The sequence below is a fragment of the Notolabrus celidotus genome, chromosome 13 (assembly GCF_009762535.1).
Source record: "Notolabrus celidotus isolate fNotCel1 chromosome 13, fNotCel1.pri, whole genome shotgun sequence".
NCBI classification, from domain to species: domain Eukaryota; kingdom Metazoa; phylum Chordata; class Actinopteri; order Labriformes; family Labridae; genus Notolabrus; species Notolabrus celidotus.
Window position 1 is genome coordinate 5,478,314 of NC_048284.1, and position 20,971 is coordinate 5,499,284.

Genomic DNA, 20,971 nt, shown 5'->3' on the forward strand with positions numbered 1-20,971 from the left:
ATCAGTGTTCCTTGGGGCCAATTTGACCCCAGGCTGTTTCAGCTGTATAAAACATAAGAAATATCAACTTTTTACACACAAGATTAGCAAATTTGAGGGTAACAGAAGGTTAAAAATGGCTTCTACAATGTCCATATAGTCAATCCAACACATACAATTTGCAATATGAGCTTAAAGAGCATCAAATGATTCTATAAAGCTGGAATTCAGTGGCGTTTTTGCCATTTCAAAAAGAACATCCAAATGTATGTGTTTTGACTTCAAATACGGCACTTTGAAATGCTGTTTTATTTAGGAAAACTATTCATTTCATCTTGTGACATAATTTACAAAAACAGTAGACACTCCAGGTAAAATTTCAGGCTGGTTTTAACACACAGGATGCAAATAATCAGTAGGAACAGGAGTGTGTATCAGGGATTCCCTACAAATACATCTGTAAGAAGCTGTTCAATTGAATGTGCTTTAAAGCTCCTGTGAGGAACCTTTTGTTTGATATTGTCCTGCACATGTTTTAGCCAAAGGGTAGATCCTGTGTGATAAAATAATGCAAAGTCTTCACGACCTGGTCTACATTTTTCATATAATACAGTAATCCACTTTATCTATTGGCTCTTGTGTTTTTGAGTGTCTCACTGAAACGATACAATGACCATTGGGTTGCATCAAAACTAACTCACTTTAGATAAACTGCTGGAGGACTTCTGAGAACTTAAAGTCTGAAAATGAAGAAGTGATGATTAAACAGAGTCCTCTCTGACCTGACTTTGTTCTGGTGGTTTAGATCAAAGCGATAACATCTGGTCAAACGCAGTACTGCTGTACCTCTGAATATTGCACAACATCTAAATGAATCCGGTCCAGCTTATATAAAGAGAGGTTCAATGGTCTAGTTATTCACACAGACTGTAGATCCCTCTCTGCTCTGTGTGAGAACCTGTCTTCAGTCTGAATCATTGGAAAGGTAAGATATATATATATATTTTTATCATTCTAAATGTTTTTGTTTTTACAAACATTCAAGAAAAAAAGAAATAATGACAATACAATAAAATAAATTAATGATTAAAATATGGATTTTTTTTTGTCTGTTTTTTTTTTTTGTCTGTTCGTTTTGGAATTTGTTTTTTTTTTTGTTTGTTTTGCATTTTCTTTATTTTTGTCTGTGTTGGAATTTGTTTTGTTTTGTTTCTTACTTTTGTCAGTTTGTTTTGGATTTTTGTTTGTTTGTTTATTTGTTTTGTTTTGTGTTTTGTCTTTTTGTTGTTTTGGAATTTGTTTTGTTTTGTGTTTTGTTTTTTTATTTTTTGTTTGTTTTCGAATTTGTTTAGTTTTTTCGTTTTTGTGTTCGTTTGCTTTGCATTTTTTTTATTTTTGTCTGTTTTGGAATTTGTTTTGTTTTGGATTTTTTGGGGGATTTTTTCGTTTTTGTTGTTTTTTTGCATTTTTTTTATTTTTGTCTGTTTTGGAATTTGTTTTGTTTTGTTTTTTACTTTTGTCAGTTTGTTTTGGATTTTTTTTTTTTTGTTTGTTTGTTTGTTTGTTTGTTTGTTTTGGAATTTGTTTTGTTTTGTGTTCTGTTTTTTATTGGGTTTTTTTGTTTTGGAATTTGTTTGGATTTTTTGTTTTTTTATTTTTGTCAGTTTGTTATGGATTTCTTTTGATGGTTTTGGAATTTTTTTTGCTTTGTGTTCTGTCTTTGTTTTTTTGTTTGTTTTTTGTTTGCTTTGTGCTTTTGTTGTTTGTTTTTTTGTTTTGGAATGTGTTTGTTTTTTCTGTTCTGTCTTTTGGTTCATTTTTTTAAATGTATTTATATGTATTTAATTTAACTATGTATTCTCATAAACAAGAAGAAAAACACATTTTGGCGGATACTCTCTCTCTTTACAGAATGAAGTGCGCTGTGCTCTTTCTTGTGTTGTCCATGGTTGTCCTCATGCCTGAACCTGGAGAGTGCTTTCTGCATCACATCATGAACGGAGCCTTCCATGGGGGTAATGTCATTGAGTCAATTTACCTCTAATGGCAAATATGCTCACCTTTTATGAACGCTTGAACACAACACAGAAAGAGACAAACACGCTCCCAATAAATTATGATGAGTCTTGTGCTAATATTTACACCCGATAAGGCGTATGCATCATGTGGCTTTAGTGAAAAAGGTGGTATACACATAACATCAATGCATCTTCTCTGTTTCATTCACAGTGGGCCACTTATTCCATGGGTAAGAACCTGTTATTCAAAACTACTCAACAAGTCACAAATATTAAAGTGATATGGTCGTCATTATCAATGTGAAAGTGATGTAACTAATATTTTAATTACTATAATTGAGGTATACATCTACCAACATATGTTTCCCTTCTCTCTCTCTCTTCCAGGTTAATCCACGGTGGCGACGTTGAGCAGCAGCAGCTGGAGCAGCTGGACAAACGTGAGATTGAGCACAGACCTGGACGGCTCGGTTTTCAGTAGACGGAGGGCCACCCTGAAGCCATGTTCTGATTTTTAAAAGTTGCTTCTTGCTTTCATAGTAAAAATAGACGAATGCCTTTTAACTACTTTCAGTAATTACGTGCTTTGACTTCCTTTGTTGGACTTTGCATGAATTCAAAACGAATGGCTGTTGCTCTGAATAAATTTGCATCATAAAACTAAACTGATTTTTTTTTTTGTTTTATTCAAAAAAGTTTGAGATTTTTTACTTTTGAAAAGAGTTCAGTTCATGGAAGTCAGATGTGAAAAAAGAAAGGTAAAGACAAGAAACTGGCCCTTACCTGAGGGATGTTTTTTTTAATTAGGAGCAACAAGCTCAGGATCCAAACATTAGGATTTGGCAATCATAAATTTAAGATAGAAGGTGTGGATGATTCCAAGGTTTTACACCAGGTTGGTGAATCTTCCAAGATTCTTCTTAGGACTTTTCATCAGAACAAATTAAGACAAAACTTGGGGAGATGTTATTGAATGTTTCCCAGTGTATACAGGATACTGTATTTTTGAAATAAAGACCAAAAAGCCACGTGATACATGAATGGGCTAGAGGGGCCAGCAAGAGAGATACATGAAGCATATGTGTGTCTAACATGAGTCTGGTCCTGCTGGAGGTTTCTGCCTGTTAAAGGAAGTTTGTCCCTGCCACTGTAACTTGCTAAATGCTGCAAAGTGCTCTGCTCATGGTGGATTAAGATGAGATCAGACTGAGTCCTGTCTGTGAGATGGGACTGCATCTTATCCTGTCTTGATGTTGGGTCTTTGTTAATAATAGAACATAGAGTACGGTCTAGATCTGCTCTGTTTGTAAAGAGTCCTGAGATGACGTTTGTTGTGATTTGGCGCTATATAAATAAAGATTGATTTATTTATTTTAGGCTTTATATTATCCCATTGCTTACTCTGTAGTAGCTTTACATGACTTTTGGCACACTTTATTCCTGCTACTGTCTCTTTAAGAGCCCCCCAGCATTCCAGAACCCAGCATTCTAGAAGCCTCCTTCACTATTGCCGTGCAAAAAAAGTAATGTTTCTCTTTTTAAAATAACAATGTAGCCTTTTAAGGAGATTCACCTACTAAATCTCATGTTGACCTCGCTGAACTCTCGTGTGACTTTCTGAAGAAGCCGTTCAGAGCCACCCGAAGTCTCATCCTGGGGTAACTCCAACACAAATTTAGTGTCATCCAACCTTTTAACTAAATATTTGTTTATTAAATATGAAAAAAGCACCATACCACCTCTTTAAATACGTGGAAAATGGTAGGGTAAAAGCAACACCACATTTGAGGCTCTGATGTTGCACTGAATATCAACACTGCTGTGACACAAGTATTTGTTTCCCTGTTGTTTGGATATTTTTACTTACACTATACTTAGGGAAATTAGGAATGCATGAGGGGTAGGTTAACGTGGGATAATGTGTCCTCATTATCTGACCAACTCTATTTAGAAAGCACTTGAAAACCACAGCAGTGAAGCTCTCTGGGGGGCCAGCTCAAGGTCTGAGGTTAGAGTCTGGATCAAGGGCAACGGCAGGAAGATACCTGTGAGGACAAAAAAGCATCCAGGGGAAACCCACGCCAACATTAAGTAGATAAAGTAGCCTTGTTTACTTGTGAAAGAGAGATGTGCTTGCACTGAGGGGATAGTGCTAATGCTTTGGGCACTGATTCAATTCAGTCCACAACATGCAATTAAAATTCTCTTCTCTTTTTACCTTCACATAAAAAGTTAGTGATGATGTTTAAAACAGATTATTGGGATTGGAATAGATACAATTTCACAAACTATCTATGTATATTCCAAGTAAGTGACAATGTATAGTGAGCAGGTGGGTATGCAAATTAGAAGCCTAACAGTGTGGATGAGACTCTAAAGAGGGGCTGTCCTGTCTTACCCTGAAGGTGTCAGGTGGTATCACTGGGACAGATCCATTCTATTTGCACAAGGGGTCTGTTTCCAAACATTAACATATCCTGTTTATTACACACAAAGGCACAACAAAACCTGACTCTAAATATTAGTTTAAAGATGATTTTAATATTTTGAAATGATGAATGCATACAGCTTTGTACAAAAAAATTCTGTTCCCACAGTTTGTAACGCTTCCATTGCAACAGATTATTGCAGGAAAATTAACATTAGACTTTAGACACTAGACTTGCAGAATTAGTCCCTAATTTTATTTCACCAGTCAAGACAGAGCTTTATAATAAAACTTTTAGTTTGTGAATTTATTTCAATTTTTAACATTTTACCTGCTTTATTGTCTGTTTTTACAGTTTTTGTGAAGCACTTTGATACTTGAATTTAAAAGTGTTATACAAATGAAGGTATAATAATAATAATAATAATAATAATAATAATTATGATTATTTTGATTATGATTATGATTATGATTGTTATTATTATTATTATTATTATCATCATTATTATTATCATCATTATCATTATTATTTTATTTTATTATTACCATCATTTTTTATAATTGTTATTGTTATTATTATTGTTATTGTTATTATTATTATTATTATTATCAATATCATGATTATTACTGTTATTATTATCATGTTTCTCTCTATATAAAAAGTATTATTAAAATGTACATTTTCATGCATGTACAAGTTGAAACATAAACCTGTGTACTTGTTAAAATTCACATTAAACCAAAAAAAATTCCACTGAAGATAAAAATAGATAATGAAAGTTGGACTTATGCAGGAACATTAATGTTGACGTTTCTGTCCTCATTCAGCTCTCTTTCTTATTGGAGCTTTGCAGTGACACACCTTTAAATATAAATAAGACGAAAGTCACAACTTTCAACATTGTTGTTATTATCATTGCAGCCTGGACTTTAGGCTACTTTGTAGTGATCGGCAATTTACTGTTGCCTGGAATGCAAGTTGATCTTGCTCCACTTTTCCCTCCATGAGATGCTTGGGGCCCAGTAGCTTCACAGGCTGCTCTCACATCAGTCATTATTTCCCAGCTCTCAAAAACCAGCCTGAGACAGAGACATTTTTGCCACGTTGACCAATTTAGAACAGATTTTTTTTGTTGCCATGCCCAAACCGACCCTTCCTTCTCCTTCCTTCACTGGAGCAGCTCATTTAGTTTCAGAAAGAGGAGTCCAGGCAGACTGAGGTGTCAAAGATATGGATGATGGATCTATCACACTGTCGCCTGCAGACAACCTAAAGGGCAAACTGGACCCGTCCTGAAAATGACACCTGAATGTCGCCCATAAAATAAACAAACGCACTCCGACCGAGCCGGCACAGTTTGTTTAGGAGGGATGGACCTTCGCTTAAAACATATCGATCGGAAATGAGATGTGGTCAAAGGAGGGATGAGTCGGGAAAGTATGTGTGTTTGTGTTTGTGTGTGAGTGTGTGTGTGTGTGTGTGTGAGGGTCATCTGTGTCATTGGTCGTGGTTGTTTACCTAGAAGCGATTGCTGGCCTCACACAGACAGAGCTGTGTGGTAAATAATAGAGGAGCGATGACAGAGGGCAGACGCATACAAACAGAAATCAGCATCAAGGATAAAGATTTGGAAGAAGGGGTGCGGGGTTATAGGAGATTTATTTATCAACATGTCATTAATACATGTGGAGGGTTTAAAACCACAGGGGGAGGGGGCAGAGACTGCCATGTACTCAGTGTGGACTCTGACATCTGCATATCTCATGTAGAGGTGTGCATGTCTCACTGACAGCTCAGTCAATGTGATTGAAGTCACACTGCAGAGTCAGATGACCTCCTCTACTTACTCACATTACCTCTCTCTGTATCTAACACTGCTGACCTAATGGATGAAGATCAGGTCTCATAATAAGGATCATATAGTGGTTTCATAAATACTTTTTCACACAGATGCCTCCCTGTGTTAATTTGTGTCATATTTTGTATTGCCTGACAGTATTTAGTTTGTGTAATCACGCCACTGTGATTAACACTCGAATAAGGGCCTGTGTCCATTAGTGTACCGTTACGTCCTGTTCTGTTACGTTGTGTTCCATTACATTGTGTTACATTATGTTGCATTACGTTACATTACATTACATCACATTGCGTTGTGCTTGATGTGTTGCATTCGTTGCATTTGCGTTGCATTCAACGTTACGTTGTGTTACGTTACGTTGTGTTACGTTACGTTGTGTTACGTTACGTTGTGTTACGTTAAGTTGTGTTACGTTAAGTTGTGTTATGTTAAGTTGTTACGTTAAGTTGTGTTACGTTAAGTTGTGTTACGCTACTTTGTGTTACGCTACGTTGTGTTACGCTACGTTGTGTTACGCTACGTTGTGTTACGCTACTTTGTGTTACGCTACGTTGTGTTACGCTACGTTGTGTTAAGCTACGTTGTGTTAAGCTACGTTGTGTTACGCTACGTTGTGTTACGCTACGTTGTGTTACGCTACGTTGTGTTACGCTACGTTGTGTTACGCTACGTTGTGTTAGGCTACGTTGTGTTAGGCTACTTTGTGTTACGCTACGTTGTGTTACGCTACGTTGTGTTACGCTACGTTGTGTTACGCTACGTTGTGTTACGCTACTTTGTGTTACGCTACGTTGTGTTACGCTACGTTGTGTTACGCTACTTTGTGTTACGCTACTTTGTGTTACGCTACGTTGTGTTACGCTACTTTGTGTTACGCTACTTTGTGTTACGCTACTTTGTGTTACGCTACGTTCTGTTACGCTACGTTCTGTTACGTTGTATTATGTTACTCTGTGTTGTGTTGTTACATTTCAGTATATTTTGTTTCAGGATATCATGTTGCATTATGTTGTGTTGCGTTACTAACATCTCATTACATTATGTTGTGTAACGTTGCCTTACGTAGTGTTAAGTTGCGTTGCGTAGATATGCATTACGTTACAATGTGTTGTGTTAAGTTAAGTCACGTGACTTCCATCTTTTTCTCTTCACTGTGTAGGATGATGCCAGGTCAGAATTGCGCATAACAGTCAAAATTATTAACCCATTATAACCCATAAGTGAAATGTTTTAAATATTCCAGGGTTTAGAATAAAAGGATGGAAACCAAAATTACATAAATTACTCATGAATCCATTAGTAAAAACTACCAGATATATTGACAGCCCACATTCATAATTCCGCAAAATAAATCAAAACATTTAAAGATGTTACCAGTCATACTAAAACAAACAAAATGGTGAGTTTTTCAAAAGACAATTGAAACTGAAAGACTGAAAAATAACTGTCTCTTTGTATTGTCCTTTCTTCCTGTCCTGCAGTGTCCTCTTAATAAAAGCCTGCTGTGAGAAGTCAGACCGGGCAAAACAATAAAGCAGGGGCAAACATGTCACCGAACAGCAACACAACAACAAAATACATCCTGAATCCTCTCGAATTTCATCCTCATCCCTCTGTCTTTCTGTCTTTTATTACTCTGGCACCAGCAATTATCCGGTGTCTGAAACAGAATTGAATTTTTTAATGTGAATGACAAAAAAGCATTCCCCAATACCCTTGCGACACAACAACAAATCAGTTGTAAACTTAATTAGTGTAACTTTGTGGGTTACGTGATGAAGAGTGTTTTATGTACAGTAAAGGTAAGAGGAAGATGAGGCTGAGAAGAAGAGTGCAGGGATATAAATAGATGTGTACAATGTTTGAAAAACGGATCATGGTGGCTCTGGGATCACATTGTACTTTGTGTATAGTGTATGTGTGTGTGTGTGTGTGTGTGTGTGTGTGTGTGTGTGTGTGTGTGTGTGTGTGTGTGTGTGTGTGTGTGCGTGCGTGCGTGCGGGTAGGTGTTAAATGCACTGATCAATAACGTGGATGTCACCAATCTCCTCAGCAGTGACCAAACGTGGAAACAATCCTCCTGCCAATTACAGCTCTCTCCTCTCTCCTCTCTCTCTCCCTCCCTCTCCCTCTTTCTCTCACATCCCTCTCCCCCTCTCTGACAGACAGCTGACAATAAGAACAGACCAAAAACACCAGATAAAGACAGGCAGACCAACAGAAAGACTAGTGGATAGCAATAAATATGTCAAAAGTTTGTCATTGCCCCTCATTTATTCTGCTATTTGTCGGTCTGTTAACAAGAATATATGAAAAAACATACCATATATTTTCCCTTCAGACATGCAGACACATTCTAATAAGCAATTTTGTTTTTAAGATGTGTTTTTGACGGATATTAGACGTTGTTCCTCCTCAGCATTGATTCTTTGTGCTTTCTGTTTTCCTAATATTTCTAACCTGACAGCTTAATTCAGGAAGTCTAACCAAATTTTCAAAATCTATTACCACAAACTTAACAGCAGAGGTCTGCACTCCCCAGACTCAGCCCAGCGGTTGTTATATCTTGGAGTAAAGGGTCGCCGACAGAGGTGTCATATTTGACAAGTCTGGAGTGACAATGTGTTAACTCCTCAACAGACTGCTGTCTGACGAGACGGAAGTCTTTCTCTCGCTATAAACCCTCTGGGAACATGACTTGGGATATTTAGAATTCATATAGAATATCAAAATTGAATGTGTCATTAAAGGTGACATATCACGCTTTTTTCATCAATATATATTGGTCTAAGAGGTCCCCAAAACATGTCTTTAAAGTTTATGCTCAAAAAAACACTTTGAAATCAGATTTTGGCATGTCTGAAAATCCCTCTTCTTCAGCCCTCCTCAGAACACTCTGTTTTCTCTCTGACCACGCCCCCTCAGGAAGTGGATGTGGCCTCGGCTCTCCAGCACGTTGATCTAATGTTTACATGTTGGCTGAATATACACGGCTGCTCACAGATCACGTTACTTCAACCCTCTGAATCTGATCCAGAATCTGATCCTGACGGAGAGGCGCCTGCAGCAGGACCTTTCTGAAGGATTGGTCATAGATTTAGTGTTTCTTGTTGTTTTATTTATCAGTATGTCGACGTGTGTCTTGGTACACAGCTACAGCTATGAACATGTAGCTATGCTAACTAGCGCTAGCACTTATCCATGACAAATAAAAACATCCACTAGATCTTCAAATCTGCAGACATGGGGAGTAAAACCGACCTCTGCCAGAAAGCCAGCGGGACCTTTTCTGAAGGATTGGTCACAGATTCTGTGTTTCTTGTTGTTTTATTTGTCAGTATGTCGACGTGTGTCTTGGTACACAGCTACAGCTACAACATGTAGCTATGTAGCTATGCTAACTAGCGCTAGCACTTATCCATGATAAATAAAAATCATCCACTAGATCTTCAAATCTGCAGACGTGGGGAGTAAAACCGACCTTTGTGTTTATTAAGACAGCCTACAACTAGCATGCCTCCCTCCTAAGCTCCTTGTTAGCACACATTTGTGCAGGTAATGAAATACGGAGGAGGGATTCAGTATTATTTAATACAGTCTATGGGCTGAACAAGCTCCGAGCTCTGACTCTGTGACAGACCGGATATTGTTGTTACGTAACAAAAACACGGAAGTCTGAAACGGCTCGTTTCAGCACACATTTACAGAAAGGTGGAGAAATCAGAACAGGGGCAGAATGGATTTTTTTCATTCTCGGGGGGTTTGTAGACATGCCAGGGACACATATTTCAGGTAGAGAACCATTAAAAAGTCCATTTTGCATGATATGTCACCTTTAAGCATCAACAAAAATCTGAGTGAAAATAAATACATCCATAGCTATGAAAAAAGACAATTTCTTGGGACTGTGTGAGCATGGCAGCTAACTTTTTGATTGACACGTCAAGAGAGAGTTCAAAGTTAGACTAAAAAAAATGCCAGAATCTGAGAAGTATTTATTTGAAATGTTCTCCGAGCGCTGATTCACAAAATACTTTCATGATTAATTATTTTTAATGCTACATAGTCTTCACGTCCGGGGCATGGAGACATGGACAGGCTCTCTGTGTTTTCCCTTGGTCTCCAGAGAGATGTTTGGAAGCCAAATGAAGGTGGCCGCAGTGTTAATTTTGCAGCTATTCTAGATTAGTGGAGAGCAAAAGCAGGCAGAACACACTCAGGAAACTGAAGGGCAGGAAGGCAGGGCACGGCTCCGTCTGAGATGTTTGGGGGTGGTTACTGAACCGGTCCTGGGAAAATGAGCCAAGGGTATGAGGGACTGCTTTAGCCAGTTGACAACAACTCAACTAAACCGCAGCCCAATGTTTCCCCAAATCCACCGCAGTTGGAAATAGAAGAATGACAACGCTCTTTACTTATTCTATTTTATAATATCTTATTTTATTCTTGTTTTAAGTAATCTTGTCTAATTTTATCTTATTGGTTTTAATGTAATGATTTACTTCATTTCCCTGATATTTATCTGATTTTATTTTTTCTACTTTATTGTAATGATTTATTTAATTTTTCTGATATTTGTGTGATTTTATTTTGTTGATTGTATTGTAATTATTTAAAACTGGGGTTGGTAATCAGATTTAGATACACATTTTGTCATACTGGTTAAAATGATCTTTATGTCCTGATGGTAATCATTACATGATGTGTTCCTAAAAAAGAGTGAAAAAAAGCTGCTATCTACAGCCGGAGTAAACCTGGGAAAACACCAACCAATCACCGTTTTTTGGCTCCCCAAATTTTAAACCAATTAAATCCTGTTCAGCCGTTCTGCCCTCCTCCTGTGCGTACATTTCCCCAGCGTTCACTCCTCCGAGTCCCCGTCTTCTGCCTCTACTTCCCCTGACTCTATTTACTGCCCCTCTCGCTCGTCCTCGGGCCTGTCCCCTCTGACCTGATGAGGTGCTTTGCTCAGGACTGTAGTCCGGATCAGAGTCTAAAAAGCTCTCATCAACAAGCAGAATAATTAATGACGTTCAGTTAGTCCTACAGAAAATATATATTTATTGTAGCGTCCGTCCGGACGCTGTAGGGATGACGAGCTGATTCGTGAACACGTTGAGCTTTAATAACCGGACACTGTCGGCCGTGATCACGCCAACCAACAAAACAACAATCAATGTTTGAATGAATGAAGAACTTCTCCTCTCCTCTCTCCCACTCGCACACTCTACACCTCTCCTGATGCCTTCACTGACCGTCAACACTGTAGGAATTAAGAACATCTACACTGAACATGTTTCACAAACAGTAGAGCTGTTACAGTATTATATGTTTTTATAACTTTTCTCCTGATGTCGTGTCACTGGTACAACTGGATAATGCTAGCATGACAGTTGTGAGTACAAACAGCAGCCATGTTTGTTTGTGTTTTTAACTTTCACTATGATAATGTTTTGGTGAGGACCGGTTTTGAGTCACCATCATATGGTCGAGAATCAGCGGCGCTTGTGCATGTGAGCGGGGGGGGGGCGTCGTTTTTGAGGAGCTCCGAGGGAGGAGGGGAGGGGTTAGACGGGGTCATGAGGAAAAGCTACATTCAAATTCATGCTGGTTTTTCGAGACTACCAACCCTAGCTTTAATTAATTTTTCTGATATTTATTTAATTTGATTTAATTTATTTTATTGTAATTATTTTATTTATTTTTCTGATATTTATCTGATTTAATTTTATTGATTGTATCATTAAAAAAAATAATAATAATAATCCCTGCCCACTTTAACCTTGTGTCAGAACATTATCTAAAGCTTGACTGGGAATATTTCAAATATGGATTCAAGTTCAGTATTTATATCTTTAGATATATAATAGTCTGTATATATGACTATAAATATCATAGGTAGAACATTTTTCTTGATTTGGGTTACCAGAGGCTTTAAACTCTTCATCTTTGACATCTCAATCTGTTTCTGGGTCAATCATATGCATGTCTTATGAGAGTTTTCTAAACAGTGTCAAGTATGAGTCATTCCTCTGGTTTGTTCTCTTCACTCATTTTGACCTGAACATAAGCAAAAAGCCTCCCTGAGTTAAAACACCCGTACAGACATATGCAGCCTCCTCCCGCTGAGTAAAACCATTAAACGTTGATGCCACTTTTAATTCTGCTTTTATGTTTAACTGAGCTTCTTCAAATCTCTGCAGGAGGTGTCCGTGTTCGTCTGTGTCCTCCTCAGCTGTCAGCTCTACACAGGACGCTCTGAGCCACTAGAGGGTTGTGTGTGACTTTGCACAGCTGCTCTATCTACGCTGTGCAAACAGTAACAACAACGTTTCAAAGGATCAATCAATCAATCTTAAATTATACTGCCCCAAACAAATGTTATCTCCAGATGCTTTTTACAAACCTCCTTTAACAGGCAGAAACCTCCGGCAGGACCAGACTCATGTTAGACACACATCTGCTGAGACTGAGTTGGGGTTGGAAAGAGGGATAGAGGGAGATGAAGAGAGAGAGAGGGATGATAGTGATGAGACTGATAGTAGTAGTTGAAGCAGAAGGTCGTACTGCAGAGATCAAGAGGAACCCACGAGACAAGGGAGCTCAGGGACTCCGGAAAGGTCTATGGTTAGTAACTTTAACAGGACAGGGAAAGTTAGGGGAGAGAGGGGATCCCAGTGGGTGTTCCCCCGGCAGTCTAAGCCTATAGCAGCAGAATTAAGAGCTGGTCCAAGCCTGAGCCAGCTCTAACTATAAGCTTTATCAAATAGGAAAGCCTACTCTTAAAAGTAGAGAGGGTGTCTGCCTCCCTGGCCCTGACTGGAAGATGATTCCAAAGGAGAGGTGCTTGATAACTGAAGGCTCGACCTCCCATACTATTTTTAGAGACTTTAGGTGCGACAAGCAGGCCTGCATGATACAATTGTACTTAATATCAAGGCCATTATTAATTCTGCATAAAAGGCCACCTCTGTAGAGATTCTCTCAGTGGTGTAGGATTCATTTTCTGCAAGGAATAATGAACATTTCAGGGATGCTTCAGTTAGGGAAAAGGTTTCATGTGAGCAAAACTATGGAATCAGTGATGCAAACATTGGTCCTTAATAAGATATTGTAATATAACACACAAGCTGAAGAGATAAAAGAAGACCACACACAAGCAGAAACTCAAACACAAACACTTACAAGTCACTGCAGCTGAAGAGAGTTAACCACTTTTACTAAGACTCTTTGTTCTCTCTCTCTAAAGTGGCCTCAGTTTAAGGATAAAAGTGTCTGAGTGAGATACAGAGAGCAGACAGAGAACAAGACTAACTCCTTCTCTTCTGTCAGTCCACACACACACACACACACACACACACACACACACACACAGAGAGAGCGTGAACGAGCAGTGTGTTTAGATCAAAGAGGAACAGAAACCCTGAGCTCAGTAACACAGAGCGAGCTGTGATCTCAGTGTCACACAGCCTGATCTTATTACAAACCTCATTACGGGCAGCAAACGCCACACGGCACACTTTTTAATCCGAGGCTCATAAAGTGACAGACAGTCACAAACCGGTGTTAAGACCTGCTGCTCACAGCGCCGGATTAAAGCTATGAGGCGTAACAACCATAACACGATGTCTCTTTTGTTCAATTAAAACAATCAAAGTCAGTCGTTTGTCCCTCAGAGACTCAGAAAGGACTTCTCTCGGATGGCTGCGTTATTTCCTATGGCTCAAAGGTTCTTTAGCTGCATACTTCTTTAATGCTTTAAAGACAGAGGAGATGCTTGGGCCCAAATCCTTCTCCATCCAAGGTTCTGAGGTGGAACTCTCCAGCTACAGGTAACACAAGAACAGATGGTAAGTATAAAACATGGACACGGTCTCACTGACAATTTCTCCAGAGAGAGAATGTTAATTTTGCAGCTATTTGTGGAAAGCAAAAGCCGGCAGACCACACAACATTGCAATGACATCTGACAATGACAGATAACGAACCGCTCTAGATTACACACGTTGAGATCTGCTCTGTTGTTCTGCATGTTGCAAAAGCCAATGAGTGTTTAACTGTACTGCACCTGCCCAAACAAGACCAACAGGATCCACCTAATGGAGTCCACCAAAGATAACCAAACAGATATCCTTCTGAGACAATTTGAGAAACAACTGCAATATATCTTTGGTGTTTTAAATGTTTCTCATGTGTCCTCCACAAGTGCTGGTCAGAGAGCCTTTTACTATTGATGCCCCAAAACTGGGGAACTCTGCATCTGGACATCAAGACGACAAGGTCTCTGGGTGCTTTAAGTAAATTTAAGATTTACCTTTTTAATCTGGCTTTTAACCTGGAATCATTTATTTTTAGACCTGGACTGCATTGTTACCATTATTACCATTGTTTTAGCATCATTTTTTATTTTTTTGTATTTGTTATTTTATTGAATCATATTTAATTATTATTTTATTTTAGTAATATTTATCTGATTTTATTTTATTAATTTTATATTTTATATTTAATTTTGTAATTACTTTATATTTTTTTCAGATGATGATTTATTTGATTTTTTCTGATATTTATCTGATCTTATTTAATTGATTTTATTGTAATGAGTTATATTATTTTCATGGTATTTATCAGATTTTATTTTATAAATTTTATTTTAATGATTTTATTTTATTTCTCTGGTGTTTATCTGATTTTATTTTTATTGTATGTATTGTCATGATTTCATTTTTATTTTTCTGGTATTTCTCTGACTTTTTTGTTTTGATTTAATTGCAATGGTTTTATTTTATTTTCTGAAATTATCTGGTTTTATTTTATTGATTTTATTGCAATGATATTTTTATTTTAAAGTATTTAATATTACCTTCCCCTATCTTGTTGTAGCCTTGTATCATTTTACCTCTTGCTTTTATTTTCTGTCTCTGTTCTTTTGTGAAGTACTTTGTGCTGCATACTTGAATGTATGACAGATGCTATATAAATAAGAATGAGTTGAGTTGAGTGTAGTATTGTCAGATAAGAAGCATCTATTTGCTCCAAGAAAATTTCACAGAAGAGCCGTCTAAGAATAGGCACAGATCCATTTCAGGCAGCATCCATTAGTGTAATTAGAGAAACTCCACAGACAGTAAAACACTGTTGTTTTCTTGTTGAAGCAGAGTCACGTTCTCTCACTGGGTTTTGATTCAACAACACGTGAATTTCCTTTCCTTCTTTCTTTTATTATCTCTTTTTTTAACTCACATTTAATCCAAGAAATGCATCAACAGAACATCCATCCTGCCTTGTATGTATTTGCTGTAGACACCTCTCTGAGTCAACCCTGACCAGACTCCTGTCACACAGTCAGAGGTGAGGAGACACGCTATCACAGTTCAACGTCACCTCGAATGAGCCAGCTTTTAAACACTCAACAGACTGACGCGGTGAATGAAAATGTTTATTTAGAGCAGATTTGTTCTCTCCATCCTCCCTCGGTGCCCCCTGAACAGTAAGCTGAGACCTGTGGGTTATGGGGCCAATATTAGTTAAGTATTTATTTACAGACCCTGGCAGAAATGTCCCGTGAATAATTCATCTTCCATGCTCCGAGGAGTCCGCTGACAAGACGCCCTGACGCAGGAGAAAGGAAATCGATGCAGCTATGATGGGCAGCAGACTCCAGCATATCTGCTTCTGACCTCAACCCAGCTGAAAGTGTGTGTGTGTGTGATTGTGTGTGTGTGTAGTTACAGTAGTTACAATACAGTCCTATGTAAAGTGATCAGCTCTTGATGTGCTGATCGGAGTGAAACGGAGTCCTTGGAGGGCAGACGGGCCGCGGGGAAATGTCATCTTCTCGTTCCTCCTGTTCTAAGCTGTAGACAGTAACTCTAGTAAGCTGCCACACCTGAACCTTCATCACACACAGAGGAAGACCGCTGTGGTGTACAAACTGTTGGACTGGGGCTGAAAGGATGCCTTGTTTGTTGCAACAAGCTTTTGTATTTACTGCATCCAAAAATGGAAACAGATCAGCAGGCTGATGTTGTTTTACTGTGACACAGCTAAACACAGGATCACAGAGTCAAACAATGTCAGGCTATTTCATCAAATATGGCTAGTATGGGTGTAATTAGGGGTGGGAATCGAAAACCGGATCCGACTTAGAACCGGTTCCAATTGATCTTGATCTCAAACCTCAAATGTTATAGATTCTTCCTAACAATTCATTTCCCAGCACGACGTCACGTCACGTTGTGGTACAAGCATTTTTAGACTTGGTCTCAAAGCTAGGGGTTCGCGTCTGGTCGAAGAGGAGAAGGGTCCATGTGAACGTGTTCGCATCAGGGAGGCGAACCCCCGCCTACCTCTCCCCTTTCGGAGTCAAGACGCTTTCCCTCAGGCACGAGGGGCCAAGTGCGGACTCACGCTGCCGAAAATGAGGCACCGAGAACGGGTAAAATACCTCTGCGATGACCCCCAGAGGAAAAGCGGTTTTCCTCTCCAAATTCATAGTCTTTTCCTCCAGGCTCGAGGGGCCACGTCCGGACTCACACAGCTGAAAATGAGGCACCAAGGGCGGGTAAAATACCTCCGCGATGACCCCCGGAAGAAGAGCATTTTTCCTCTCCAAATTCAAAGTCTTTTCTTCCAGGTTCGAGGGGCCATATCCGGACTCACACAGCTGAGAATGAGGTCAACCTATTGTTCAGTATGTTCAAGTTGAATATGATAATTTTTAGCCTGCAGACATAATTTTGGAAAAAATAAAATGCTTCCTTTTGGTGTGGAAGACGGTGTAGAACTACTTTTTTTCCCCTCAAAAAAATACTCAGGAATCGTTTGGAGAATTGATAAGGAATTGGATTGATAAGCAGGATCAACAATGGCATTGACATTGATATCATCTTATCAATTCCCACCCCTATGTGTAATGGTACACAAACATTTTGGTTTGGTACACAATTCTGAAGCTTCGGTTTGTTATATTCGGTACATTTTCGGTACAGTAAGGGCCAGCCATGCCTGAAACTCAGTATTTTTGAGATGATTTGTTGAGAAAGTCACTGAAACCAATGTTCCAGCAGCCGACCACCAGCCTTCAGTCCTCCTCGCAGGTCAGTGCCCACATACCTGTGCTGGCTGCAGAGAGCGCGTATCTCACATTTCTAGATTCAAATACTGCTTACATTGTGCAGCGCCATCTTTCATCTGTGCTTGTTTACATCCGAGTAGTAAATCAATACAGCATTAATTAAAACTGCAGCCCCATGATGGCTTTGCTACAGCTCAGATACAAAATATGCTACAATATGACATTTCAGGGTTACAATCATACAAATTTTAACAATTTTTCTCCAACCATCCATCTATCTTCCTCCGCTTATCCGGGTTTCAGCAGGGAAGCCAAGACACTCCTCTCCCCGGCCACTTCCACCAGCTCCTCCGAGAGGATAACAAGGCGTTCCCAGGCTAGCTGAGAGATATAATCTCGCCAGCGTGTCCTGGGTCTTCCCTGTGGCCTCCTTCAAGATGGACATGCCCGAAACACATCCCAAAGGAGACGCCCGGGAGGCATCCTGACCAGATGCCCGAACCACCTCATCTAACTCCTCTCGATGCGGAGGAGCAGTGGCTCTACTTTGAGTCTGAGCTCCTGACCCTCTCTCTAAGGCTGAGCCCAGACACCCTGCGGAGAAAGCTAAATTTGGCCGCTTGTATTCATTGATTCATTTCTTGGTCACTACCCACAGCTCGTGGCCATAAGTGAGGGTTGGAACGTAGATTGACCTGCCCCAATCCGTCTGTTTGGAAAGAGTCTTCAGATAATGTTTGTTGTGATTTGGCGTTATATAAATAAAGATTGATTGATTTTCTGTTCCAAAAACATGACGCTCAATAAGAAAGCCAGCTCACAGGAAGTTACATGTACCATACCATGTTTACATTATACCTCATCAAACAAAAGGACGAGCCTGGTAATATCACACTTCACTGGATGACACCATTTTTTAAACGTTCTAAAGGACTGATTGAAACAATCAGCAGGCTTCAACACAGCTCTCCATAACAACTCTGAAATGATGTTCCAAATACAGCAAAGATGCCAATTACCTCTCGCTGCTGGAGAGGTAATTGCAGTGTGTGGAAAGTTTGTGCATGTGACAATTCTCCCATGATTCCCTGCCAGTTTACACAACTTCATCTCGCTTCTCCTGCAATTAATCACAGCTCAGCGTAGAGCTGCTAAGAGCGGAGGAAAACAGTCCAATAGCTTGTCTGTTTATCTTCACATTTAGCTGTCAATCAAAACACCTGAGGTTTTTCATGGAGGGGGACGCTGGCCCCAACAGCTGAGTGTGCTGCCTACATAGCAAAGACGTGTGATCATTTTTAATATGGTGTAAAACTTGGCTATTCTTCTGACCACTCACAGCGCTTGTTTGTCACACTCATTCATCTTTCCCATGACATATTAGCAAGTGGACTACTTGAGCTGGGATCAAACCTGAAACCTTCTGATCAATAGACACCCACTATACCCCTGAGCCACATCCACCTCAATAAGGAAGACGGGGAGAAGTGTGACAGAATAAAAAACTAAAATCTTTTCCAATCTTTGTGCCACCTGCTTCTTATTATGAGGAGGGTTTAGCAGGGATAGGGATGATTTGACTGTAATTGCACAGTTTCTGTTCAATCTTTAGAAATGAAAATAAATGAGAAAAAGAGAAGGGAGCACATGAAATTACAGGGGAACTAAATAATCAAAAGAAACAAAAGAAACCCTGGTAATTTTAACAATTTTTGACAAAGTGTTATTCTTGCACAGACAGTCTATTGTATTAAGCTGCACAGGACGAGTTATGAATGTCTTCTTCATTCACTCGGTTGGATTCAACAGGAAGTTTCTGCATCATATGAAAGGCGTTGCACCAAAAAGAGGAGAGTTTTGAAAGAGATGACACATTTTCAGAACTTGAGTGAATTTTTTTTTCTGTTTCATTAACAGTAAAAATGTTAATGCAAGCAAATACTTTACTGTATTTTTCAATCTTAGTTTTTGTTGTTTCAGTTATTGTCTTTTATCTTTTTTTTTCTTTTTCTTTTTGTTCTTTTTTTTTCTTCTTCTTCTTTCTCTTGTCTGCATATATGTTTCTGGTTTGTGTCATGTTTGTCACAAACTGTCAAATATTAATGCAATTTATTCTTGCAGCAAAAGAAAAGAAAGAGAATATTTTTCTTCTGTGCTTGTGACTGTGCATGGGACCATCACCATCCCTCTTAGAACTCTGGCCTATCTTTTATTGACAGCTAATATCATGTTCTGTAAAAGAGGGCGTGCACACCTAGGTGGACCCAAAAAAAAACCCAAAAGAAAGTGAAAGAAAGATTACATAAGGATATACAAAGTGACAGGGAAAGAGAAGGAGAGAGAGACCTAAGACACTTAGATGGAGAGGGACCATCTCACCATGACGCCAAAAAAACTCCGTGGGTTGATACTAATGATTAAGCAACCCTTAGTGTCCACAATCATTACTGCGTGGGTCGCAGAGGGTTGCTGCCGTGCTGTGTTCTATTTGTGTAACAAGACCACCACTGGTGCAGATGATACCACTTGGGTCAGATCAGCCGAGCGGTTCAGCCCAGCAACCCGGGCCGCGAGAGCAGTCAGACAGAAGGACCCAACCCGCTGCGGGAGACCCAGGCCAGGGGACAAGCCAAGGACCCAGACCAGAAGCAAACGGGTACCGCCGGAGCACCCAGGGCGACCCCCAGGTCACCCAGCAGGAGGAAAGGGGGGCGAGGGGGGAGAGATCCCACAGCCCCCCCAAGGAACACCTCCACAAGCCCCCCAAGACAGAGCCAAAGGAGCCACCAGAGAGCTGTAGCGCACTACTGACATCCAAAAAAAAAAAAGTTCTAATAATGAGAAATGAGGCTGTTTGACAGAAATGGATGCTGTGACTTTTGAAGACGAAGACGAAGACGAAGACGAAGACGAAGAAGAAGAAGAAGAAGAAGAAGAAGAAGAAGAAGAAGAAGAAGAAGAAGAAGAAGAAGAAGAAGAAGAAGAAGAAGAAGAAGAAGAAGAAGAAGAAGAAGAAGAAGAAGAAGAAGAAGAAGCTTGTGCAGACACAGTTGATGGCAAGAAAGAAGAAGGTGCAGAGGGTCATGGGAGCGACGAGGCCAAGAAAGAAAGGGAGAAGAGAAAGCAAGGTTAACTTGGGCAGCATTACTACAGCTAGAAAATATGTGGACAGAGTGGAAAGATGACAAATAGACCCCTTCAATGCAGATAGCTATTAAAACAATGCTACAAGCAAAAATGACGAATGACACGTATGACGCAGGAATGATTTCTGGGCTTATTTTCTTTGCTGTTTCATCTCCATGTATGCAGTGGATTGTTTGAGATTTCCAGACATTCAATTTGCAGAACATCTCCACATCGTTATGTCAAACTGAGCTCTGAAGCACAAACTTACTCACTTCAGAGCTGCTGGAAGAAGAAGAAAACTCACTCTTTATTCAGGACAAAAGTTAATATTTTTCAGCTATCGCTTTTCAACATCAAGTCCTGCTGTTGTTGGAATGAGTTCAGCGAATGAAGCATGATATATATATTATACTAAAGACACTGTAGAGAAATGCATTAAAGCCATCTTAAAAAACAAAGACGCAGGTGAGTGGAAGCCGGGGCA

At 39.4% G+C, this 20,971-nt stretch overlaps 2 protein-coding genes across 2 annotated transcripts in view; one reads left to right on the forward strand and one right to left on the reverse strand.

Annotated features, from left to right (window-relative positions):
- Positions 1-20,971, reverse strand: part of LOC117823771 (exostosin-1) — a 316,856-nt gene that overhangs the window by 145,436 nt on the left and 150,449 nt on the right. The gene's annotated exons all lie outside the window — the stretch shown is intronic.
- Positions 833-2,662, forward strand: LOC117823773 (moronecidin-like). The gene is made up of 4 exons (XM_034699004.1): positions 833-964; positions 1,891-1,994; positions 2,209-2,227; positions 2,385-2,662. Exons 2-4 carry the CDS (start codon positions 1,892-1,894, stop codon positions 2,476-2,478), a joined length of 216 nt encoding a protein of 71 aa, XP_034554895.1. The 5' UTR covers positions 833-964; position 1,891; the 3' UTR covers positions 2,479-2,662.